The sequence below is a fragment of the Heptranchias perlo genome, chromosome 9, assembly GCF_035084215.1.
Source record: "Heptranchias perlo isolate sHepPer1 chromosome 9, sHepPer1.hap1, whole genome shotgun sequence".
Taxonomy (NCBI): domain Eukaryota; kingdom Metazoa; phylum Chordata; class Chondrichthyes; order Hexanchiformes; family Hexanchidae; genus Heptranchias; species Heptranchias perlo.
In genome coordinates this window covers 19116560-19142230 of record NC_090333.1, presented here as the reverse complement: position 1 = coordinate 19142230, position 25671 = coordinate 19116560, and the positions used below count along the sequence as shown (strand labels likewise).

At 44.2% G+C, this 25671-nt stretch overlaps 1 protein-coding gene across 1 annotated transcript in view; it reads left to right on the top strand.

The window, feature by feature from the left end:
- Positions 1 to 9015, top strand: part of f3a (coagulation factor IIIa) — a 33687-nt gene extending 24672 nt beyond the window's left edge. Inside the window, exon 6 of the mRNA XM_067989660.1 lies at positions 8327 to 9015. Coding sequence (XP_067845761.1) covers positions 8327 to 8472 — 146 coding nt within the window. The 3' untranslated portion in view covers positions 8473 to 9015. The remainder of the gene's footprint in view (positions 1 to 8326) is intronic.
- The last annotated feature ends 16656 nt before the right edge of the window (positions 9016 to 25671 follow it).

Genomic DNA, 25671 nt, shown 5'->3' with positions numbered 1-25671 from the left:
TGGCATTGCTTCCCTGTTGGAAGTTCAGTTGCGGCCATCGCATTTAGCCAATTTTTTCCCTACTACGAATTTGCTTCAGTGTTTCTCACTAGTGAGTCACATTACACAAGGTGAGTGGGTGACGATAATACTGTAACCTTTCTTGGTAAAAATATTTGTCCTCCACTTTAAGCGAACCTCAGAAATCTTGTTTATCCAGCTATAATTTCTTTCCTCTGCTAACCTATGCCTAGAATTTCTGCAGGGGTTATCCTATCTGCTGCTGTAATTTCGACAGAAATCCCTGACACAGGGCGTAAGCAGCCATTTTTGCGGCTTCTCAGGAGTTTTCGTCAATCCTCCACTGAAGTTACAGCGGGAGATCAAGAGAACCCCTGCGGCAATTCTTCCCCATTTAAAAATGAATGGGTTAACAACTGTGTTAACATGGTGCACGAAGGAATGTAACGATAATGCATTGAGCAACAACAACTACCTGCATTTATATAGCGCCTTTAACATAGTAAAACGTCCCAAGGAGCTTCACAGGAGCGATTATCAAACAAAATTTGACATCGAGCCACATAAGGAGATATTAGGACAGGTGACCAAAAGCTTGGTCAAATAGGTAGGTTTTAAAGAACGTCTTAAAGGAGGAGAGAGAGGTAGGGAGGTGGACAGGTGTAGGGAGGGAATTCCAGAGCTTAGGGCCTAGACAGCTGAAGGCACGGCCGCCAATGGTGGAGTGATTAAAATTGGGGATGCGCAAGAGGCAAGAATTGGAGGAGCGCAGAGATTGGGTTGTCGGGCTGGAGGAGGTTACAGAGACTGGGAGGAACGAGGCCATGGAGGGATTTGAAAACAAGGATGAGGATTTTAAAATCAAGGTGTTCCCGGACCGGGAGCCAATGTAGGTCAGCGAGCACAGGGATGGTGGGTGAACGGGACTTGGTGCAAGTTAGGATACGGGCAGCAGAGTTTTAGATGAGTTCATATTTATGGAGGGTGGAAGATGGGATGGTGGCCAGGAGAGCATCGGAATAGTCAAGCCTAGAGGTAACAAAGGCATGGATGAGGGTTTCAGCAACAGATGAGCTGAGGCAGGGGCGGAGGCGGGCGATGTTACGTAGGTGGAAGTAGGGGATCTTGGTGATGGAGCAGATGTGTTGCCAGAAGCTTATCTCGGGGTCATATAGATCGCCAAGGTTGCGAATGGTCTGGTTCTGCCTCAGACAGTGGCCAGGGAGAGGGCTGTAGTTGGTGGCTAGGGAACAGAGTTTGTGGTGGGGACCGAAGACAATGGCTTCGGTCTTCCCAATATTTAGTTGGAGGAAATTTTTGCTATTTCAGACAAGCAATGTGATAAATGAGAGTTGGTGGAGGGGTTGAGGGAAGTGGTTGTGAGGTAGAGCTGAGTGTCGTTCGCGTACATGTGGAACCTGACATTGTGTTTTGGATGATGTCGCTGAGGGGCAGCATGTAGATGAGAAATAGGAGGGGACCAAGGATAGATCCTTGGGGGACTCCAGAGGTAACAGAGCGGGAACGGGAGGAGAAGCCATTGCAGGTGGCCATGACTGGATAGATAAGAATGGAACCAGATGTGCGCAGTCCCACCCAGGTGGACAACGGAGGAGAGGCGTTGGAGGAGGATGGTGTGGTCAAACATGTCAAAGGCTGCAGACAGGTCGAGAAGGATGAGGAGGGGTAGTTTACTATGGTCACAGTCACACAAGATGTCATTTGTGACTTTGAAAAGGGTCGTTTCTGTACTGTGGTAGAGGCAGAAACCTGATTGGAGGGATTCAAACATGGAATTGCAGGAAAGATGGGCACGGATTTGGGAGGTGCCAACACGTTCAAGGACTTCGGAGAGGAAAGGGAGGTTGGAGATGAGGCGGTAGTTTGCAAGGACAGAGGAGTCAAGGGTGGGTTTTTTGAGGAGGGGATGATGATGGCAGATGTGCTAAGAATTGAATGGTTGAATTAAACAGTGACAACCAAATTACAAGATCCATCATCCATTTGTGAGTGTGCAATATTAGCGACAAATACATGTACATTACTGTGGGATGTTGTGGAAGATTACCCATTTGTGACCTAACAGATATGTTCATCTTGAAGGGCCACTCCATAATAAGGCCTTGATATGTTATTTAAAGGGATACTCAAGGGTAGCATCGACAATCGTCTCTTAAATATTCATCTGAAAAATATCAACACCCGTGACTGAAATACATCTTGTACTTACAGTTTGCTTTTTAAAAGTTTAGCCTACCAGGCAATAATAGCAGGGCTGCTAGAAGCTGATGATTAGCAACAAAACATCAGATTTCCATGACTGGGCCTTGGAAATGGTGAGGTGGTGGCAGCCTCACCTGAGTATCACCCAGCAATCTCAGTGCCTTTAATTACATTTAGTTAAATTAAACCTTGACAGCAGGATAAGGAGACATACATACAAACTGCATGCTGCACTGATTTGCACTAAGCATTTCTTCGCACAGAATGATCACTGCCTCAAATGGCTCGCTGGGGAGGCAAAAACTCAAGAGAGAGTGCATTGAATCATAGGATGGATACAGCATAGAAGGAGGACATTCGGCCCATCGAGCCCGTGCGGGCTCTTTGTAAGAGCAATCCAGTCAGTCCTTTTCCCCGTAGCCCTGCAAATTTTTTACCTTCAACTCCAATTCCTTTTTGAAAGCTATGATTGAACCTGCTTCCACCGCCTTTTCAGGCAACACATTCCAGATCATAACCACACGCTAATGTTTTCTAATCTCACTCCTGAAAGGTCTGGCTCTAATTTTTAGACTCTGCCCCCTACTCCTAGAATCCCCAACCAGCGGAAATAGTTTCTCTCTATCCACCCTATCTGTTCGCCTTAATATCTTATAAACTTCGATCAGATCACCCCTTAACCTTCGAAACTCCAATTTGTGTAATCTCTCCTCGTAACTTAACCCTTGAAGTCCGGGTATCGTTCTAGTAAACCTACGCTGCACTCCCTCCAAGGCTAATAAGTCCTTCCGAAGGTGCGGTGCCCAGAACTGCTCACAGTACTCCAGGTGCGGTCCAACCAGGGTTTTGTATAGCTGCAGCATAACTTCTGCCCCCTTGTACTCCAGTCCTCTAGATACAAAGGCCAGCATTCCATTAGCCTTCTTGATTATTTTCTGCACCTGTTCATGACACTTCAATGATCTATGTACCTGAACCCCTAAGTCCCTTCGGACATCCACTGTTTTTAACTTTTTACCATTTAGAATGTACCCTGTTCTATCCTTTTTTGATCCAAAGTGGATGACCTCACATTTGTCTACATTGAATTCCATTTGCCACAGTTTTGCCCATTTACCTAATCTATCAATATCCCTTTGTAATTTTATGTTTTCATCTACACTGCTTACAATGCCACCAATCTTTGTGTCATCGGCAAACTTAGATAAGAGACTTTCTGTGCCTTCATCTAAGTCGTTAATAAATATTGTGAATAATTGAGGCCCCAAGACAGATCCCTGCGGGATTCCACTAGTCACATCCTGCCAATGTGAATACTTACCCATTATCCCTACTCTCTGTCGCCTTTCGCTCAGCCAACTTTCTAACCAAGTCCGTACTTTTCCCTCAATTCCATGGGCTTCTATCTTAGCTAACAGCCTCTTATGTAGGACTTTATCAAATGCCTTTTGGAAGTCCATATAAATACCATCCATTGACATTCCCCTGTCCACTACTTTAGTCACCTCTTCAAAAAATTCAATCAGGTTTGTCAGGCACGACCTACCTTTCACAAATCCATGCTGGCTCTCTCTGATTAACTGAAAATTCTCGAGGTGTTCAGTCACCCTATCCTTAATTATAGACTCCAGCATTTTCCCCACAACAGATGTTAGGCTCACTGGTCTATAATTCCCTGGCTTCCCTCTCCTTTCTTAAAAAGCGGAGTGACATGTTCAATTTTCCAATCTAGAGGGACAGTTCCTGAATCTAGAGAACTTTGAAAGATTATAGTTAGGACATCTGCAATGTGCTCATCTACTTCCTTTAAAACCCTGGGATGGAAACCATCTGGTCCTGGGGATTTGTCACTCTTTAGTGCTATTATTATCTTCATTACTGTTGTTTTACTTATGTTAATTTTATTGAGTCCCTGTCCCTGATTCAATATTAGTTTTCTTGGGATTTCCGGCATGCTATCCCCTTTTTCGACTGCAAATACTGACACAAAGTAATTATTCAACTTGTCCGCCGTTTCCCCATTGTCAATGACAATATCCCCACTTTGTTTTTAAGGGGCCAACACTGCTCCTGACCACCCTCTTTTTCCTAATATAACTATAAAAGTTCTTCGTATTGGTTTTGATATCCCTTGCAAGTTTCTTTTCATACTCTCTTTGTAGCTCTCACTATCTGTTTTGTGTCCCTTTGTTGATCTTTGTATCTTTCCCATTCGCCAGGATCCGTGCCATGTTTTGCCTTTTTGTATGCCCTTTCCTTATGTCTTATACTGTCCCTTACCTCTTTAGTTGTCCATGGCTTTTTTTTTGGCAAGTGGAGTTCTTGCCCCTCAGGGGTATAAACCGATTCTGTATCACGTTAAATGTTTCTTTAAACATTTCCCACTGATCATCAGTCGTTTTACCCATTAACAGATTTGCCCAGTTTACTGTGGACAGTCTCTGTCTCATCCCATTGAAGTCGGCCTTACCCAAGTCTAGAATCTTAGCAGCTGATTCACTTTTTTCCCTTTCAAACACTACATTGAACTCGATCATGTTATGATCGCTATTGGATAGATGTTCACGCACAGTCAAGCTGTTAACTAAATCTGGTTCATTACTCATTACTAAATCTAGTATGGCTTGCCCCCTTGTTGCCTCTAGGACATACTGCTGTAGAAAACTATCCCAGACACACTCAAGAAATTCACGACCTTTCTGACAGTTGCTAGTCTGCTTTTCCCAACCTATGTGAAGGTTAAAGTCCCCCATTAAGACCACTATGCCTTTCTTACACGCTTGTCTAATCTCTGCATTTATACAATCTAGCACTTCAGAGCTGCTGCCAGGGGTCCTATACACAACTCCCACTATAGTTTTAGATCCTTTCTTGTTTCTCAATTCAACCCATAAGGTCTCTGTTGGCTGCTTACCTCTCGTTATATCCTCCTTTATCAATGAAGCGATTTCATCTCTAATAATTAAGGCTACTCCTCCCCCTCTTCCATTTTCCCTATCTCTCCTGTAGACCTTATAACCTGGTATATTTAGTTCCCAATCCTGACCATCCTGCAGCCATGTCTCAGTAATAGCTATCATGGCATACCCTCCAATTTGAATTTGTACCTGTAGTTCATTTAATTTATTCCTTATACTCCATGCATTTGTATATAGAACTCTTAGTTGGGCCACACACCCTAGCCTGACCTTCAGCTTTGATGCTGGGTTAATCACTTTACACCTTCTAGTTTTCACTTTATCTGTAGTGCCTAAAGTACACTTTCTTTCTGCTGCTCTACGCTTTTCCCTTTCACTTGTTCTTGAACAACTATTTGTACTATTTGTATTGTAAATTTCCCCTGGGTTCTCCCCTCTCTTGCTGCGCTCAACTTTACTCTCCTCTAACTCCCTGCTCAGGTTCTCAACCCCCGCCACTCTAGTTTAAACCCTCCCCAACAGCAGTAGCAAACCCCCCTGCAAGGATATTAGTCCCGGATCTGTTGAGGTGCGACCCGTCCAGCTTGTACAGGCCCCACCTTCCCCAGAATCGGTCCCAATTCCTCAGGAATCTAAATCCCTCCCTCCTGCACCAACCCTCCAGTCACACATTCATCTGACCTATTCTCCTATTCCTATACTCACTAGCACGTGGCACTGGGAGTAATCCTGAGATTACTACCCTTGAGGTCCTGCTTTTTAACTTATTTCCTAACTCCTTATATTCTGCTTGCAGGACCTCATCCCTCTTTTTACCTATGTCGTTGGTACCGATATGGACCACGACCTCTGGCTGTTCACCCTCCCCCTTCAGAATGTCCTGCAGCCGCTCAGTGACATCCATGACCCTGGCACCAGGGAGGCAGCACAACATCCTGGAATCACATTTGTGGCCGCAGAAACGCCTGTCTGCTCCCCTAACTATAGAATCCCCTATCACTATTGCTCTCTCGACCTTTCTCTCCTCTGTACAGCTGACCCACCCATGGTGCTTTGGACTTGGCTCTGGCTGACTCCCCAGAGGAACCCTCTCCCCCAACAGTACCCAGAACTGAATACTGGTTGGAGAGTGAGATGCCCTCAGGGGACTCCTGCACTACCTGCCTGGTCGTCCTTGTCTGTCTGGTGGTCACCCAGTCCTTCTCTGCCTGCACTCTTAATCTGCGGGGTGACCACATCCTGAAACGTGCTATCCATAAAAAGGTTTTACCTCATGTCGCCTTTGGTTCTTTTGCTAATCACCTTAAAAATTTGTGTCCTCTGGTTCACGACCCTTCCGCCATTGGGAACAGTTTCTCTTTATCTACTTTATCTAAGCCCTTCGTGATTTTGAACACTTCTATCAAATCTCCTCTTAACCTTCTCTGCTCTAAGGAGAACAACCCCAGCTTCTCCAGTTTATCATATAACTGAAGTCCCTAATCCCTGGAACCATTCTAGTAAATCTTTTCTGCACCCTCTCTAAGGCCTTCACATCCTTCCTAAAGTCAGTGCCCAGAATTGGACACAATACTCCAGTTGTGGCCAAACCAATGTTTTAGAAGGGTTCAAAGTTACTTCCTTGCTTTTGTACTCTATGTCTCTATTTATAAAGCCAGGATCCCGTATGTTTTTTTAACCGCTTTCTCAACCTGTCCTTCCGCCTTCAACGATTTCTGCATACATACCCCTAGGTCTCTCTATTCCTGCTCCCCCTTTACGTCTCCTCATTCTTCCTGCCAAAATGTATCACTTCGCACTCCTCTGCGTTAAATTTCATCTGCCATGTGTCCGCCCATTCCACCAGCCTGCCTATGTCCTCTTGAAGTCTATTACTATCCTCCTCACTATTTACCACACTTCCAAGTTTTGTGTCATCTGCAAATTTTGAAATTGTGCCCTGTACACCCAAGTCCAAGTCATCGATATATATCAAGAAAAGCAGTGGTCCTAGTACAGACCCCTGGGGAACACCACTGTATACCTTCCTGCAGTCCGAAAAACAACCGTTCACCACTACTCTCTCTTTCCTATCACTTAGCCAATTTTGTACCCATGCTGCCACTGCCCCATTTATTCCATGGGCTTCAATTTTGCTGACAAGCCTATTATGTGGCACTTTATCAAACGCCTTTTGAAAGTCCATATACACCATATCAACCGCATTGCCCTCGTCAACCCTTTCTGTTACCTCATCAAAAAAACTCAATCAAGTTAGTTAAACATGATTTCCCTTTAACAAATCCGTGCTGGCTTTCCTTAATTAATCTACACTTGTCCAAGTGACTATTAACTTTGTCCCAGATTATCGTTTCTAAAATCTTCCCCACCACCGAGGTTGAACTGACTGGCCTGTAGATGCTGGGATTATCCGTACACCCTTTTTTAAACAAGGGTGTAACATTTGCAATTCTCCAGTCCTCTGGCACCACTCCCGTATCTACGAATGTTTGGAAGATTATGGCCAGTACCTCCGCAATTTCCACCCTTACTTCCCTCAGCAACCTAGGATGCATCCCAAATGGACCGGGTGACTTATCTACTTTAAGTACAGCCAGCCTTTCTATCAAAAAGGAGTACCTCCTTTTTATCAATTTTTAGCCCATCCGGTTAGCTGCTGTGAAGGGGGAATGCAAGTTTCTTTGGAAGGATGAATAGCTTCCCTACTTTTGTGGCATTTGTTAAAACTCTTCCTTTAGTTTCAGCCAAAGGGGTGTACTTTTCAGATGAATACGAAGGCAAGGTCATTCTAGGAGCTATCCTGCAGTATCCCATTTAAACAAAATACCTACCAAGGGTGATCTATCTTGTTGCTGTTTTAGAAAGGGTAGCGGTATTCATTTAATCAAGTTTGTAAAATGGCACACCTATTTACATAATAAAAACCACAAGTGCTGGAGATACACGGCAGTGTGGAGATACACGGCAGAATCTGAAGCGACAAGGCCGATTAAAGTTGTGGGGAAACCCTTTGTCAGAACTGTTCTAAATCCCCATCTGAAATGTTAAGCTGTCTGTCCTCTCTTCAGATGCTGATAGACCTGCTGTATATTTCCAGCATTTTCTGTTATTATTTGATTTCCAGTATTCAGTTTTTTTTTTATCACAACTATTACATGTTTTTCTCCTTTTTTGCCCCCCTCTAGATTATGGCATCGGCGTCTATGTTTTAATAATAATAGGAGCATTGTTGGTCATCGGCATTATTATTGGGGTGACGGTGTATTTGTGCAGACGCAAGGCAGTTCACAACAGTGCTGAAATGAACCCTCTGAAGATGGTTTCAGCATAATTTTGAAGAAATCTATGTTTAGCAGTCAGCCCTATCCTCAACTGCTGGATTGGGTTTCAGTAAAGTCTCTTCACTGACAATGGGAAGTGAAATATTCCTGCACACGTGTACCTCACAGTCATGGCTCACCATTCACTAGTGGATGGTGAAAAGAAAGATTTGTTTCTGTGAAACACTGGGACTGTCCAAATATCAAGCGAGTGAGGAATGGTTTCTGTAGATATCTAAGGCACTAATTGGGAAAATGTCTCATTGATTGATAAGGCACTTTCATTTTTTTTTCTGCTATTGGTTTCTAAGGGTAGTACTATAATGCTGTGAAAGCACAAATTTGTAAATGTATTCTATTTATTTAATGACTAAGTCTTAACTGTTTTTCTTTTCAATGATGTGCACCTTAAGAAATCCTTTGTATATTGGGTGTTTATTTTTCTTGATTGTCTTTCAAAGGGGAATATATCTTTTTTAATGAATATTTTTAAACTTTTTTAATAAAAAAAAACTGACGGTACTTAATAAACGAAGGTGATTGGGAACAAAGAAGATGTTACAGCTTTTTTTATTGTGTACCACTTTATTCGACGGGAAGTGAACATTGATTGCTCTATACTTCACTGAGCCACTTGCTATGTTTTTCCAGAGACATGAGTATTGCTGCACCAGTCACTTAATACCACATATTTTCAGTTACCTTTTCTTTCTCTCTTTTTCTGCCGATTTTTTTTCTTTCACCTCTTCCTCTGAGGGTGTTTTTTCCTTCACTGGTTCAGTATTTTATATTACAGTTCTTGTGCTTTTTTATAAATAGTAGAGCAAATACAAAATGGGAACTGTGTGTCCAGTTTTGTTCCCTACCCCACCATGGTGGGTGATATAGTGGCCTTGGAAAAGGTCCAGAGGAGAGCTACAAGAATGATTCCTAGCTTGAAGAACCTCAGATAGGCTCAAGGACCTTGGTCTATTTACTTTCGAGCAATGTAGACTTAGAGGTGACCTGAAAGAGGTCTATAAAATAAAGGGTTGGATAGTTTGCCTACTGAGAGATTATTCCAGTTTAAGAGATTGAGGATGACCAAGGGACATGAGTTTAAACTATGCAAGAGTAGTAATAGACTGGATATTAGGCAGTTTGCCTTTTCTCCAGAGAATAGTGAGCCATTGCCGGCTGCTGTGAGGGGTGCTGATTCTCTGCATGTCTAACTATAATCTTTCAAAGTTCTCTAGATTCAGGAACTGTCCCTCTGCACGTCACTCCGCTTTTTAAGAAAGGAGAGAGAGGGAAACCAGGGAATTATAAACCAGTTAACCTAACATCTGTTGTGGGGAAAATGCTGGAGTCCATAATTAAGGATAGGGTGACTGAACACCTCGAGAATTTTCAGTTAATCAGAGAGCCAGCATGGATTTGTGAAAGGTAGGTCGTGCCTGACAAACCTGATTGAATTTTTTGAAGAGGTGACTAAAGTAGTGGACAGGGGAATGTCAATGGATGTTATTTATATGGACTTCCAGAAGGCATTTGATAAAGTCCTACATAAGAGACTGTTAGCTAAGATAGAAGTCCATGGAATCGAGGGAAAAGTACGGACTTGGTTAGGAAGTTGGCTGAGCGAAAGGCGACAGAGAGTAGGGATAATGGGTAGGTACTCACATTGGCAGGATGTGACTAGTGGAGTCCCGCAGGGATCTGTCTTGGGGCCGCAATTATTCACAATATTAACGACTTAGATGAAGGCATAGAAAGTCTCATATCTAAGTTTGCCGATGACACAAAGATTGGTGGCATTGTAAGCAGTGTAGATGAAAACATAAAATTACAAAGCGATATTGATAGAATAGGTAAATGGGCAAAACTGTGGCAAATGGAATTCAATGTAGACAAATGTGATGTCATCCACTTTGGATCAAAAAAGGATAGAACAGGGTACTTTCTAAATGGTAAAAAGTTAAAAAAACAGTGTATGTCCAAAGGGACTCAGGGGTTCAGGTACATAGATCATTGAAGTGTCATGAACAGGTGCAGAAAATAATCAATAAGGTTAATGGAATGCTGGCCTTTACATCCAGAGGACTGGAGTACAAGAGGGCAGAAGTTATGCTGCAGCTATACAAAACCCTGGTTAGACCGCACCTGGAGTACTATGAGCATTTCTGGGCACCGCACCTTCGGAAGGACATATTGGTCTTGGAGGGAGTGCAGCGTAGGTTTACTAGAATGATACCCGGACTTCAAGGGTTAAGTTACGAGGAGAGATTACACAAATTGGGGTTGTATTCTCTGGAGTTTCGAAGGTTAAGGGGTGATCTGATCGAAGTTTATAAGATATTATGGGGAACGGATAGGGTGGAGAGAGAGAAACTATTTCCACTGGTTGGGGATTCTAGGAGTAGGGGGCACAGTCTAAAAATTAGAGCCAGATCTTTCAGGCGCGAGATTAGAAAACATTTCTACACACAAAGGGTGGTAGAAATTTGGAACTCTCCTCCGCAAACGGCAATTGATACTAGCTCAATTGCTAAATTTAAATCTGAGATAGATAGCTTTTTGGCAATCAAAGGTATTAAGGGATATGGGCCAAAGACAGGTATATGGAGTTAGATCACAGATCAGCCATGATCTTATCAAATGTCGGAGCAGGCACGAGGGGCTGAATGGCTTACTCCTGTTCCTATGTTCCTATGTCTTCAAGAGAGAGCTGGACCGGTTTTTGACTGGGGCAGAGATCGCATCACATAGAAGGTAAGTGTCTTTATCGATAACACTTGGTCCATGTGATCTCCTGGACTGGTTTCGATCGCCCGAGCTGGTCGGAGAGGACTTTTTCCCTTATTGGTCCTGGATTTTTTTCTCTGTTTTTTTTTGCCTCTCCCAGGAGATGACATGGCGGAGGGGGGAAAGGGAGGGGAGAAGTGTTTAACCAATAGGGTGGTAATAGTAGGGGACTTTAACTTTCCCAACGTTGACTGGGACAGCCATAGCATTAGGGGCTTGGATGGAGAGAAATTTGTTGAGTGTATTCAGGAGGAATTTCTCATTCAGTATGTGGATGGCCCGACCAGAGAGGGGGCAAAACTTGACCTCCTCTTGGGAAATAAGGAAGGGCAGGTGACAGAAGTGTTAGTGAGGGATCACTTTGGGACCAGTGATCATAATTCCATTAGTTTTAAGATAGTTATGGAGGAGGATAGGTCTGGCCCAAAAGTTAACATTCTAAATTGGGGAAAGGCCAATTTTGATGGTATTAGACAGGAACTTTCAGAAGTTGATTGGGAGAGTCTGTTGGCAGGCAAAGGGACGTCTGGTAAGTGGGAGTCCTTCAAAAGTGTGTTAACCAGGGTTCAGGGTAAGCACATTCCTTATAAAGTGAAGGGCAAGGCTGGTAGAAGTAGGGAACCTTGGATGACTCGGGAGATTGAGGCCCTCGTCAGAAAGAAGAAGGAGGCATATGACATGCATAGGCAGCTGGGATCAAGTGGATCCCTTGAAGAGTATAGAGATTGCCGGAGTAGAGTTAAGAGAGAAATCAGGAGGGCAAAAAGGGGACATGAGATTGCTTTGGCAGATAAGGCAAAGGAGAATCCAAAGAGCTTCTACAAATACATAAAGGGCAAAAGAGTAACTAGGGAGAAAGTAGGGCCTCTGAAGGATCAACAAGGTCATCTATGTGCGGAACCACAAGAGATGGGTGAGATCCTAAATGAATATTTTGCATCGGTATTTACGGTTGAGAAAGGCATGGATGTTAGGGAACTTGGGGAAATAAATAGTGATGTCTTGAGGAGTGTACATATTACAGAGAGGGAGGTGCTGGAAGTCTTAACGTGCATCAAGGTAGATAAATCTCCGGGACCTGATGAAATGTATCCCAGGACGTTATGGGAGGTTAGGGAGGAAATTGCGGGTCCCCTAGCAGAGATATTTGAATCATCGACAGCTACAGGTGAGGTGCCTGAAGATTGGAGGGTAGCAAATGTTGTGCCCTTGTTTAAGAAGGGCGGCAGGGAAAAGCCTGGGAACTACAGACCGGTGAGCCTGACATCTGTAGTGGGTAAGTTGTTAGAGGGTATTCTGAGAGACAGGATCTACGGGCATTTGGAGAGGCAGGGACTGATTAGGAACAGTCAGCATGGTTTTGTGAGAGGAAAATCATGTGTCACGAATTTGATTGAGTTTTTTGAAGGGGTAACCAAGATAGATGAGGGCTGTGCAGTAGACGTGGTCTACATGGACTTTAGCAAAGCCTTTGACAAGGTACCGCATGGTAGGTTGTTACATAAGGTTAAATCTCACGGGATCCAAGGTGAGGTAGCCAATTGGATACAACATTGGCTTGACGACAGAAGACAGAGGGTGGGTGTAGAGGGTTGTTTTTCAAATTGGAGGCCTGTGACCAGCGGTGTGCCTCAGGGATCGGTGCTGGGACCGCTGTTATTTGTTATTTATATTAATGATTTGGATGAGAATTTAGGAGGCATGGTTAGTAAGTTTGCAGATGACACCAAGATTGGTGGCATTGTGGACAGTGAAGAAGGTTATCTAGGATTGCAACGGGATCTTGATAAATTGGGCCAGTGGGCCGATGAATGGCAGATGGAGTTTAATTTAGATAAATGTGAGGTGATGCATTTTGGGAGATCGAATCGGGCCAGGACCTACTCCGTTAATGGTAGGGCGTTGGGGAGAGTTATAGAACAAAGAGATCTAGGAGTACAGGTTCATAGCTCCTTGAAAGTGGAGTCACAGGTGGATAGGGTGGTGAAGAAGGCATTCAGCTTGCTTGGTTTCATTGGTCAGAACATTGAATACAGGAGTTGGGATGTCTTGTTGAAGTTGTACAAGACATTAGTTAGGCCACACTTGGAATACTGTGTACAGTTCTGGTCACCCTATTATAGAAAGGATATTATTAAACTAGAAAGAGTGCAGAAAAGATTTACTAGGATGCTGCCGGGACTTGATGGTTTGACTTATAGGGAGAGGTTAGATAGACTGGGACTTTTTTCCCTGGAGAGTAGGAGGTTGAGGGGTGATCTTATAGAAGTCTATAAAATAATGAGGGGCATAGATAAGGTGGATAGTCAAAATCTTTTCCCAAAGGTAGGGGAGTCTATAACGAGGGGGCATAGATTTAAGGTGAGAGGGGAGAGATACAAAAGGGTCCAGAGGGGCAATTTTTTCACTCAAAGGGTGGTGAGTGTCTGGAACAAGCTGCCAGAGGCAGTAGTAGAGGCGGGTACAATTTTGTCTTTTAAAAAGCATTTGGACAGTTACATGGGTAAGATGGGTATAGAGGGATATGGGCCAAGTGCAGGCAATTGGGACTAGCTTAGTGGTATAAACTGGGCGACATGGACATGTTGGGCCGAAGGGCCTGTTTCCATGTTGTAAACTTCTATGAACTTCTATGATGCTCCGGCAATCATGAATATGGGGCAGGCTTGATGGACCAGCTGGTCTTTTCCTACCCTTCAATTTCATATATACTGAGGTTGTAACGTGGTAGTGACTAATTCCCATTTTATTTAAATGGAGATTGCTGAATGATATGCCTCATGTCAACACTATGCAATGGAGAGGGAGGCGCTATACTGAACGGAGTTATGTGAAACCTCAGTGAATGTAAACTGTGATTCAGGATATTGGTTACAAAGTGTGTGGCCGTCTGTGTATGGCACATACCCTTTTAATAAACTGTCTGTATGGGTCCTCTTGGCTGTGAGTAATCAACCATATAACTAAAACACTAAGCAAGTCACTCTGCTTTTGGCATTTCATGAGCCTACTGGATCTCCAGCAGAGACATAGACCTATTTTCAAATGAATTGTATAAGGTTGCTTTTTTTCATGCACCACTCCCCTTCACTTGCCTGGACATTTTCTTAACTTAATAAAGTAATGACACCCTTTCTTCAGGATCATTGATTTTTACCAACATGCATGACAGCTTCTTTCATCTTAGAATGATGTGGGAAGATGTGAAGGCCTTCGAGAGGTGCAGAAGAGATTTACTAGAACGATTCCAGGGAAGGGGGACTTTAGTTACGTGGATGGACTGGAGAAGCTGGGGTTGTTCTCCTTGGAACAGAGAAAGTTGCGAGGAGATTTGATAGAGGTATTCAAAATCATGAAGGGTCTGGACAGAGTAGATAGAGAGAAACTCTTCCCATTGGCAGAAGGGTCAAGAACCAGAGGACATAGATTTAAGGTGATTGGCAAAAGAACCAAAGGTGACATGAGGAAAAACCTTTTTACACAGTGAGTGGTTAGGATCTGGAATGCACTGCCTGAGGGGGTGGTGGAGGCAGATTCAATCATGGCCTTCAAAAGGAAACTGGATAAGTACTTGAAAGGAAAAAATTTACAGGGCTACGGGGATAGGGTGGTGGAGTGGGACTAGCTGGATTGCTCTTGCATAGAGCCAGTGTGGACTCGATGGGCCGAATACTCTTCTTCCATGCTGTAACCTCTCTATGAATGTATGATCTCCATGTTTAGTCTGCCCAAATAGTCCATAATCTCACCATCGAATAAGTCACAGGCCATAGCCGTAACCAGAATCGTGATAGCCAATGTGATTGTCACATTAAACACATTGTACCCCTAGCAGCTCAGTTCTTGCAGAGAAAAAAAATTGTTTCCCATATTAAAAAAGTTACCTGGTTGCAATTCAAAGACATGTCACTAATAAATCAATAAAGAATTCAGGAGAAACTTATTTACCCAGAGAGTAGTTAGAATGTGGAGCTCACTACCACATGGAGTAGTTAAGGCAAATAGCATAGATGCATTTAAGGGGAAGCTAGATAAGTACATGAGGGAGAAAGGAATAAAAGGATATGTTGATAAAGTTAGATGAAGTGGGGGGGGGGAGGTTCGTGTGAAGCATAAACACCGGAATAGACCAGTTGAGCTGAATGGCCTGTTTCTGTGCCAAAATTCTATGTAATGTTCAACAAAGTTACTGATATATTTGCTAGGTCATCATTTAGAGAGCTGATACTGTGCTTATTGACATCCGTAGTACTGCAGCACATGGGATGCTGGTGCTCCGCATTATGGAGCACCAAGGCTGGTGCCCTGCTCATGGCTGATGCAAGGGCACATCATAGCACAGCCCAGCCCAGCTCATTGAAGTAACATCAGGAGATATCTGCCAAACCTCCCAACATGCAGTTCATGTTCACAGTTGTTTTGTTTGCCTAGACCAATCAATTCACCTATTTCCCAGTGGAAAAGATAAGAGAACCCTGCACTGTTACTGTATGGCTGGATTTTACCCACAGAGCCGGGTATGATTGGCACATGTGGCCATCGGGCCGCCTGTCCCCAGTGTCACGCCTTCATGAACAGAAACAGGTTCCAGCTCCATGAATGTGCAGCTGGCCTCTGCTCACGGTTGGTCGCCCGCCATTGCTTCAGTGGAAGAGCCGCAGACATCCCAGAAAAAAAACAGCAAAAATGTCATTTGCACCTCCTCCGCTGAAGTTACACTGGACAAGCGGGAGAAACCCCCCCGCAGATATCCACCCCCAATAATGCATATGGATGTTTACTTCCCTAGCCGTTCCCAAGATTCGGTTTCTAAACGATTCACGGTGTCATCGTTATTTGAAGGGGGAGGAAGATTGAAAGGATGGCGTCCTGTGAACCATTGCAGTGATGGCTGTTTACACCATTAAGGAATGATGAGTCCTGAACAGCGGTAGAATGAGTCGCACAATGCTATCAGGATCTCGGTGGAACAGACCACTAGCATCTTGAAGCAAAGGTGTAGCTGCCTGGCCCTACTGGGGGAGCACAGTGCTGCACTGCCAAGATATCCAAAATTATTATTATCAGTTGCATCCTGGCAAGAGAAGACAGGCAGAAACAACCCGAGGCAAAAGGTAACAGCAACCAGGAGACGGAAGACATGTCTGCACAAGGCACCGGTCATAAGGCAGTCTCTAATAGAGCCTGAAAGATCCAATGCGCAACAGTCAAATAAAGCATTGCCTTTATGGCCCCGTCCATACATCAAGACCCATAAATATCGCTGCATTTCTCCACCACTAACTTATTCTGCACGAAACCACATTCATTCCCATGACACGTTAAAGTACCTTATCGCCAAATTCTAGTTGTCCTGACAGTGTGTGGTGCAGATGTGTTTTGCTTCCCCTTGATGTAAGCGTATGGTGTGTCTTATACTTCCAGGTTATAGTCCACCAGTTTTATTTGAAATCACAAGCTTTCGGAGCTTTGCTCCTTCGTCAGGTGAGTAAAGGGTTCCATAAAGGCACCGCATATATAGTCAGAGAACAATGCCTCGTGATTACAGATAATCTTTCCAACTGCCCCCTATCACACCTCAGCAGAGAGACTATAACCTGGTGTTGTGCAACTCCTTACATTTGTCCACCCCAGTCCATCACCGGCATCTCCACATCATGGCTACTATCGACACCACAAACTGCCAGCTCACAGTGGAGAGGATCTCCAAGAAGATCGCGCACATCGACACAGACATCAAGTTTCTACAGAGCTGCAAGAAAGCAGACAAGATCCCGAAAGGACTACAGATACACCATCCACTCCTTTGATTGCTGTGATTGTCTCTCTGCCGAGGTGTGATAGGGGGCAGTTGGAAAGATTATCTGTAATCACCAGGCACTGTTCTCTGACTATATATGCTGTGCCTTTATGGAACCCTTCACTCACCTGACGAAGGAGCAAAGCTCTGAAAGCTTGTGATTTAAAATAAAACTGTTGGACTATAACCTGGTGTTGTGCAAGTCCTTACATTTGTCCACCCCAGTCCATCACCGGCATCTCCACATCTTATACTTCCTAGCTGTGTGCTCCTTCTGAGTGGTTGTTCTGTTGGAGCGGGCAGATTCCCCTCCTCTCTGTATGTGTTGCCACGTTTACGTGCAGCCTTCTGCAAACAGATAGAAAAGGGACGTGTGTTGGAACAAGGAACAAAAGAGACAATGTGTGTCACCTAAAGGCTCTTTAAATAAAAATGTTTTGACATGGAAAGCAACATCTTAGAATGGTGCTGTTCTGCCTCTGTGCCTTGCTTCTGCCATTTTGTAAATTTGGAGGCATTTTTTACTTTAAGGGCCACAGGCAGCCCTTTAAATAAAAGTGTTCAGACCCCTTGTTCACTCCCAGGCATGATACACAGTGTGCTGCGAGTGCAGCACTTTTAACACCTGAAAGGCACCAATCCCACTACCAGTTAGTTTATTTGAACTGTTGTTGGTGAGGACAGTGTGTATGGTGGAGGTACCGTGATTATAAAGATCCCAAAAGGCTCAACTGTATAATGCGATATTGGGCCATGGCGATGAGGAGGGTCCAAGGTTCTACAAAATTATTTTGTTCATTTTAAATAGCTTTAACTTCTAGAGCAAAAAGCTTCCTTTTGCATATAGACCACAAAACATTAGTACAAGATGATCCCCAACTGAGTGAGCAAAGTGAATGACAGTGTGCTTTGCCCTGACTAGGTGGATTTTATTGCAGTCGGCAATCTTCTATGCCCTGTTTTGAGTAATTTTATCCTAAATAAAATGATCTTCTACGAAAGTCAACTTTTGACGGGGTAATTTATTTTTAAATGAAACATTAGTGAATTTCGTACTCATCGAGATGAATTACGTCAATGCCAAGGGTTAGAGCACTTTCCATTTCTGGTCCCATTGTCAATATCAAACACTCCCATAGTTAGAAAGAATTAAGATTTCTTTTACTCAGCCTCGACAATGTGCTTTAGCTCCAACCTTACAAAATAGACCCTCACCAGTGTGACATTTTCCCTTTCCTACATCAGCCATCCTATATCTGAACGGGATTGCTAGTTACCACTGCTTTAAAGGTCATAACCATTCTGTGGGGAAGATGGGATGGTGACTTATTGTGGGGATATTTTTGGACAGTGATAAACAATAGCTAACATGATAAATCTGCCAGTGTTCTCGATATTGAAGCATTTAAATAGTTTAATCTTTGTGCTAAACCTCTGTGTGAGAACTGCACCTTGGCATTCACTTCATTAACAATACAATTGAAACGATTCATGACCAGGCTCGCAATCTGTCAGCACACCAGATGCAGCTGAATAGGCTGAGTATTTACATAAAGAATGTCTGCTGGCACCTTTGTTTACCAAAAACCGCATCAGTGGACTCATCATCGCATGCATGTCACATGTTCCTCGTACAGTACCCTTTGATAAAGTCTAACAGTTGGTAGAGGTAAATCCACAGAGGTTAGCATGCAATCACTTCTTTAGAGCGTTTACCTTTACATTTCTAATTGTACATTCCCCAAATAACAAGGCCATTTTAGGAGCTATGAAGCAGGTTCAGATTCAGAAATGAAGATGATTTAGCAGTTGTTTTAATGTTATCTCTTGTTTTATTGTGGTAGGCAATTTTTACGCAGCAAGGTCCGCAAACAGCAAATGATAAATGACCCGATTATCTGATCCGATACTGAAACAGTGCATTAAATTCAAACTAGTTGGTTATTTGTCAACTTAATTGGAGATTTTGTTATTTATTAAAATAAATAGTGTCAGCTATAATAAATTATGGCAAAGAGAAACATAAGAACATAAGAAAATAAGGAACAGGAGCAGGAGTAGGCCACATGGCCCCTCAAGCCTGATCCACCATTCAATCAGATCATGGCTGATCTTCGACCTCAACTCCACTTTCCTGCCCAATCCCCATATCCCCTTGATTCCCCTAGAGTCCAGAAATCTGCCTATCTCAGCCTTGAATATGTTCAATGACTCAGCATCCACAGCCCTCTGGGGTAGAGAATTCCAGCCCTCTAAGCGAAGAAATTCCTCCTCATCTCAGTCTTGAATGGCCGTCCCCTTATCCTGCAACTGTGCCCCCTAGTTCTCGACTCTTCAGCCAAGGGAAACAACCTCTCAGCATCTACCCTGTCAAGCCCCCTCATAATCCTATATCTTTCAATGAGATCACCTCTCATTCTTCTGAATTCCAGAGAGTATAGGCCCATTCTACTCAACCTCGCCTCATAGGACAACCCTCTCACCCCAGGAATCAATCTAGTGAACCTTCGATTTACCGCCTCTAAGGAGAGTATATCCTTCCTTAGATAAGGAGACCAAAACTGTATGAAGTACTCCAGGTGAGGTCTCACCAAAGCCATGTACAATTGTTGTAAGACTTCCTTACTTTTGTACTCCAACCCCCCCTTGCAATAAAGGCCAACATTCCATTTGCTTTCCTAATTGCTTGCTGTACCTGCATACTAATTTTTTGTGTTTCTTGTACGAGGACACCTAAGTATCCCTGAACACCAACATTTAATAGTTTCTCACCATTTAAAAAATAGTCTGTTTTTCTATTCTTCCTACCAAAGTGAATAACCTCACATTTCCCCACATTATACTCCATCTGCCACCTTCTTGTCCACTCACTTAACCTGTCTATATCCCTTTGCAGACTCTTTGTGTTCTCCTCACAGCTTACTTTCCCACCTATCTTTGTATCTTCAGCAAACTTGGATACATTACACTCGGTCCCTTCATCTAAGTCATTAATATAGATTGTAAATAGCTGAGGCCCCAGCTCTGATCCTTGCGGCAGCCCACTAGTTACAGCCTGTCAAATTGAAAATGACCCGTTTATCCCCACTCTCTGTTTTCTGTCCGTTAATTAATCCTCTATCCATCCTAATATGTTATCCCCAACCCCATGAACCCTTATCTTATGTAATAGCCTTTTATGTGGCACCTTATCGAATGCCTTTTGAAAATCCAAATATACGACATCCACTTGTTCCTCTTTATCTATCCTGCTAATTACCTTCAGCACACTTCCAGACAGAATCTAGACCACTTCACTGCAGTACTGAGCAAATGCTGCATTGTTGAAGGATACCTCTTTTGAAGGTTGCCTGTTAGGTGGATATAAAAGATCCCATGGCACTTTTCCAAAGGAAGTTGTCCCGGTGTTCTGGACAACATTCCTCCCTCAACGAACACCACCAAAAACAGATTGACTGGTTATTTATCGCGTTGCTGTTTGTGGGATCTTGCTGTGTGAAAATTGGCTTCTATATTTGTCTCAAATTCCCACTGTCTAGCCTTTGGCCCTCCATTCACCATAATATTTCTGCAGCTACTGATCTGCTCAATCACACCCTCACCTCCTCCTTTGATGCCCTTGTCCCCATTAAAACATTACTCTCTCTCACCCTGCTCCTTCCCCCTGGTACGGCCTCATCTCTGCTCCCTTAAGTCCAAGGGATGCAGACTTATACACTTTTGGCGGACAACTGGTTTAGCCATTCATCGCCAGGTCTGCCTGGACCATATAAAGTACTATCGGGTCCTGCTCTCCTCTGCCAAAACTGCTCACTATTCCTGGATCATCCTGGAATGCAAAGACAACCCCCGGCTTCTCTTCTTAAACACCTCTCCCCTGTATCCTTCACCCTCACCTCCAACAACAAGTGCGAGGAGCTCATGGACTTCTTTGACATTAAGATTGAAACCATTCATTCAGCTGCCTCTGCCACATTCCTCCCTTCCTCTAGCCCACTAAGCCAAACTTCCCCTAAGGTACCCCTGCCCTAGCCCTGAACTCGCATCTTTCTCTAGTTTCTCTTCTATCACCCCTCGTGCCCTCTCCGAGCTCATCTTGACCATGCGACCCACCTCCTGCTCCCTTGACCCCATTCCCACCAAACTGCTGACCGCCCAACTTCCCTTTCTGGCCCCCATGTTAACTGATATTGTTAACGGTTCCCTCTCCTCAGGTATTGTCTCCCTCCACTTCAAATCTGCCGTCAACACACCCTGCTCAAAAAAATACCCTTGACCCCTCTGTCCTTGCAAACTACCGACCCATCTCCAACCTCCCTTTCCTCTCCAAAGTCCTAGAACGTGTTGTCACCTCCCAAATCCGTGCCCATCTTTCCCACAACTCCATGTTTGAATCTCTCCAATCAGATTTCCGCCTCTGGCACAGTACTGAAACGGCCCTTATCAAAGTTACAAATCTATGTGACTGTGACAATGATAAACTATCCCTCCTCATCCATCTCGATCGGTCTGCAGTCTTTGACGCGGTTGACCACACCATTATCCTCCAACGCCTCTCCTCCATCGTCCAGCTGGGTGGGACTGCACTCGCCTAGTGCCATTCTTATCTATCCAGTCATAGCCAGAGAATCACCTGCAAGGCTTCCCTTCCCACTCCAGCACCGTTACCTCTGGAGTCCCTCGAGGATCTATCCTTGGCCCCCTCCTGTTTCTCATCTACATGCTGCCCCTCGGCGACATCATCCAAAGACACCACGCCAGTTTCCACATGTAGGCTGACGACACCCAGCTCTACCTCACCACCACCTCTCTCGACCCCTCCACTGTCTCTGATTTGTCACACTGCTTGTCCGACATCCAGTACCGGATGAAAAGAAATTTCCTCCAACTAAATATCGGGAAGACCGAAGCCATTATCTTCGGTCCCCGCCACAAACTCCATCCCTCTCCCTGGCCACAGTCTGAGGCTGAACCAGACCGTTCACAACCTTGGCATCCTATTTGACCCTGAGATGAGCTTCTGACCCCATATCTGTCCTTCACCAAGACTGCCTACTCCCACCTCCGTTACATCACCCTGCCTCAGCTCATCTGCTGAAACCCTCATCCATGCCTTTGTTACCTCCAGACTGGACTATTCCAGTGCTCTCCTGGCTGACCTCCCACCTTCCACCCTCCCTAAACTTCAGCTCATCCAAAACTCTGCTGCCCATATCCAAAATTGCATCAAGTCCTGTTCTCCCATCACCCCTGTGCTTGATGATCTACATTGGCTCCTGGTCCGGCAACGCCTCGATTTTAAAATTCGCTTCCTTGTTTTCAAATCCCCCCACCCCCGGATCAGCGAGCGGCCCAGTAGTGTTCATTGGATGCATTTTAATAAGGCTCGAACCACAATATGGTTCAGGCCTCTTTCTGAATCTATCGAGCTGGTGGAGTGGATGAACCACTGAACTCAAGCCCATTTTGTGCTACTCAGGAACGCATTTTTGTAGAGTGACTCAGAAAATACATTACAACTTGCATTTATATAGCGCCTTTAACGTAGTGAAATGTCCTAAGAAGCTTCACAGAAGAGTAATGAGACAAAAATTGACACCGAGCTAAAGAAGGAGGCATTAGGACAGGTGACAAAAAGCTTGGTCAAAGGGACAGGTTTTAAGGAAGGTCTTATAGGAGGAGTGAGAGGAGGGATGGTGGACACTTTTAGGGAGGGAATTCCAGAGCTTAGGGCCTAGACGGCTGAAGGCACGGCCACCAATGGTGGCGTGAATGAAAGTTGGAATAGACAAGAGGCCAGAGTTGGAGGAGGGTACAGTTGGAGGAGAATTGTAGGGCTGGAGGAGGTTACAGAGATAGGGACATTACTGTAAAAACTTTATTAGATGGAAAGGTGGGGAGGGACCTGACAGAAGAATACCATCAATTAGTGAAAGGTTGACAGATCCCAGACTGCAGAAGTGCACCTGGAAGAAAGGCAAAACTGGTCTGGCTCCAAACCTGGTATCAGATGGTATCATTTTTCTGTACTCTCCAACTGTTTTTCTTTTTGCTTTCATAAATTACTCCTTTGTACAAATCGGCCACAAGGAGATTAGTGACTCCAAACATTACCCAACTTGAAAGAAATCAATGAAGGGCTGTAACTTCAAGAATGCTAACGTGTTCTGAACTGGAGAATTCTTATCGAGTGATCATTAGCAAGTCTGGGCCAAGCACTGCATGGTACAGATGTTAGTTTAAGCTCAAAAGTCTGGTTCTCTCTCTCTCTCTTCAATATATTTAACAAATTTGAAATAAATCTTTCCCATCAGAACTTATATTTTGCAGTCTCGTTGCTGACAATTTATAGTTACCATACTCATTGCTTGAAAGCTAAGTTTAGTTCGGAAATAAGGGGGAGCTAGGTCTTCATTCAGACCTGAAAGTTCATGGTAAACTTTAACCCTTATAGACTGAGGCGGCAAAAGAACAAGAATAGCTGACACTTGTAATGCACCTTTAACACAGCGAAACATGCCAAGGCAATTCATGGGGGGCGTGGGGAGGGGATTGGGACACTTAGCAGGAATTGGGAGTAGAGAGGGGAGAGATGATTAAAGGTTGGGGCAAAGAGGTAAAGCTTAGTGAGAGAATTCCAGGGATGGCTGAAGGCCACGCCAGAGATGGTTACAGTCGTTGGTGAGGGAGGGGGGTGGACGGGGAAGGAATGCAAAGTAGTCCGGAATCAGAAGAGTGGGAGCTGAAGGAGCTTGTGGAGTTAGGGGGTCACAGAGGGATTAGGATTTTGAAATCAATGCGCTGTAGATGAGGAGCCACGGAACAGGCGAGAAATGAGGTGATGAGTGATGGGCACTTTTAGTGCAGGAAAGGATACAAGTGTGAAGAGTTCTGGATGAGTTCGAGTTAGCGTAGGGTGGAGCTCGGGAGGATGAAGAAATCGAGCCTATATGTGACGAAGGCGTGGGTAAGGGGTCTCAACGTCAATGGAGATGAGGTAGCAATGGAGGAGGGTGATATTTCAGAGTAAACAGTCCTGGTGATGGGACTGGATGTGGAGATTGAGGCTCTGCTCAGGGTTGAACACTGACATTTTCAGCCTGAACAAGCAGCTGAAGAGAGGGATAAGCAAGTGGACACAGCACCATTACCCAAGGCCCACTTCACTCATAGATTTAATCGGCTGGATCACACAGTTGGTGATGACAATGACAGTTCATATCAGTGAAAATAACAGGCAGACTTAGGAACTGTCCCTTAACTGACCCTACAGTATTCCAGGAAGATTTGAAATCCCAGACTGACAACCCCAAAGTAACCCGACATCAGTCTGATGGTGATTCTCACTGTTCCTTCGGGCATAGGAAAAATATAATATACAAGTGCTGTTCGACATGAATGTGAGCACAACAGCAAAACCTGACGTGGTGGTGTTCATATCACAGAATGACATACAAACCTACTGTTGCGGCTTAACTGGAGTATTAATCCATCATTAAACTGTCACATTCAGGAGTTTATATAAAATAAACAGTAACTTTTTTTAGTATTTATATTTTAGCCGTAACCTTTTTTTAAAAAAAAATTAAGAAGCCAAGATAAAGGAGCAAGGCCTATATGGGCACATTCAGTGAGGCTGCTTTTCCCTCTCCCACCCACCCGCTCCCTCACCGTTGAGTGTATGAGATGCACCTGTTAGTGGTTCAGGCACTTGCTGCCCATGTTTAGAGAAGGGAACCTCCGTCTGGACCCCCCAGCAGGTACATCAGGGGATTTACGGTAGGATGTCGGTCGTGAGGATTCTTGCACCCTATTTATGCTTCAGAAAAGGGAGGACAAACGAGATTAGAGCAGATAGCTCCAGTTGAAGTGCTAGTGCCAGCACAGAGATAATGGGCCAAATGGCCTCCTTCTGCGTGCTGTGATTTCTGTAGTTCATTGAACCAGTCAGCCTAACTTCATTGTCTTTTTAGAGGTCACGTGCACCTTCCCTTCCAACAGTGTAACCTACAGCTCACCATGAGCAATGCCAGCGGGACTGTGCTGGTTTATGAACATAATTTAAGCAGCAGGGCACTGCTGTGGGTAGAGGTACAGCAGCAGTCGGCAGAGAGCCTATACACACCCGAGTTTCATGTTGTCATTGGGGGAGGAGCTGGGTGAAGGTGGGACCCCTTTATCTCCAGACACTCCGGAAGAAGGCAGTAAATCAAAACTGAGGCAAGTGTTTTATTGCCGCACAGGAAACCGCATTTTCGTGGCCTCTGCGACTTTTTATGCAACACTGTGGTTCCCCGACAGCAAATCATACTACGCAGGATTAATGTTCTCGGAATTTGTCTCATGGCAATAAATTACTTGCCCTAAATCAAGGAAATCTGTTCTGCTCTTGTGCACCACCTGGAGGATAACTGAGAAGTAGCTTTACCATGTTCCCGACCTGCATTCTCACATAATGGTATTTATAAAGGTGGCTAAAGAGATGAGAAATTTATTATCAAAAAAGCATTTTAAAATATGCATATTTTTCTAATTTTTAGATAACCATTTCTTGTTTCTTAAATGCTTTGTGCATTTCATCCACATAATGCAATAAATTAAATGTGCACCTTAAGAACATTTAGTT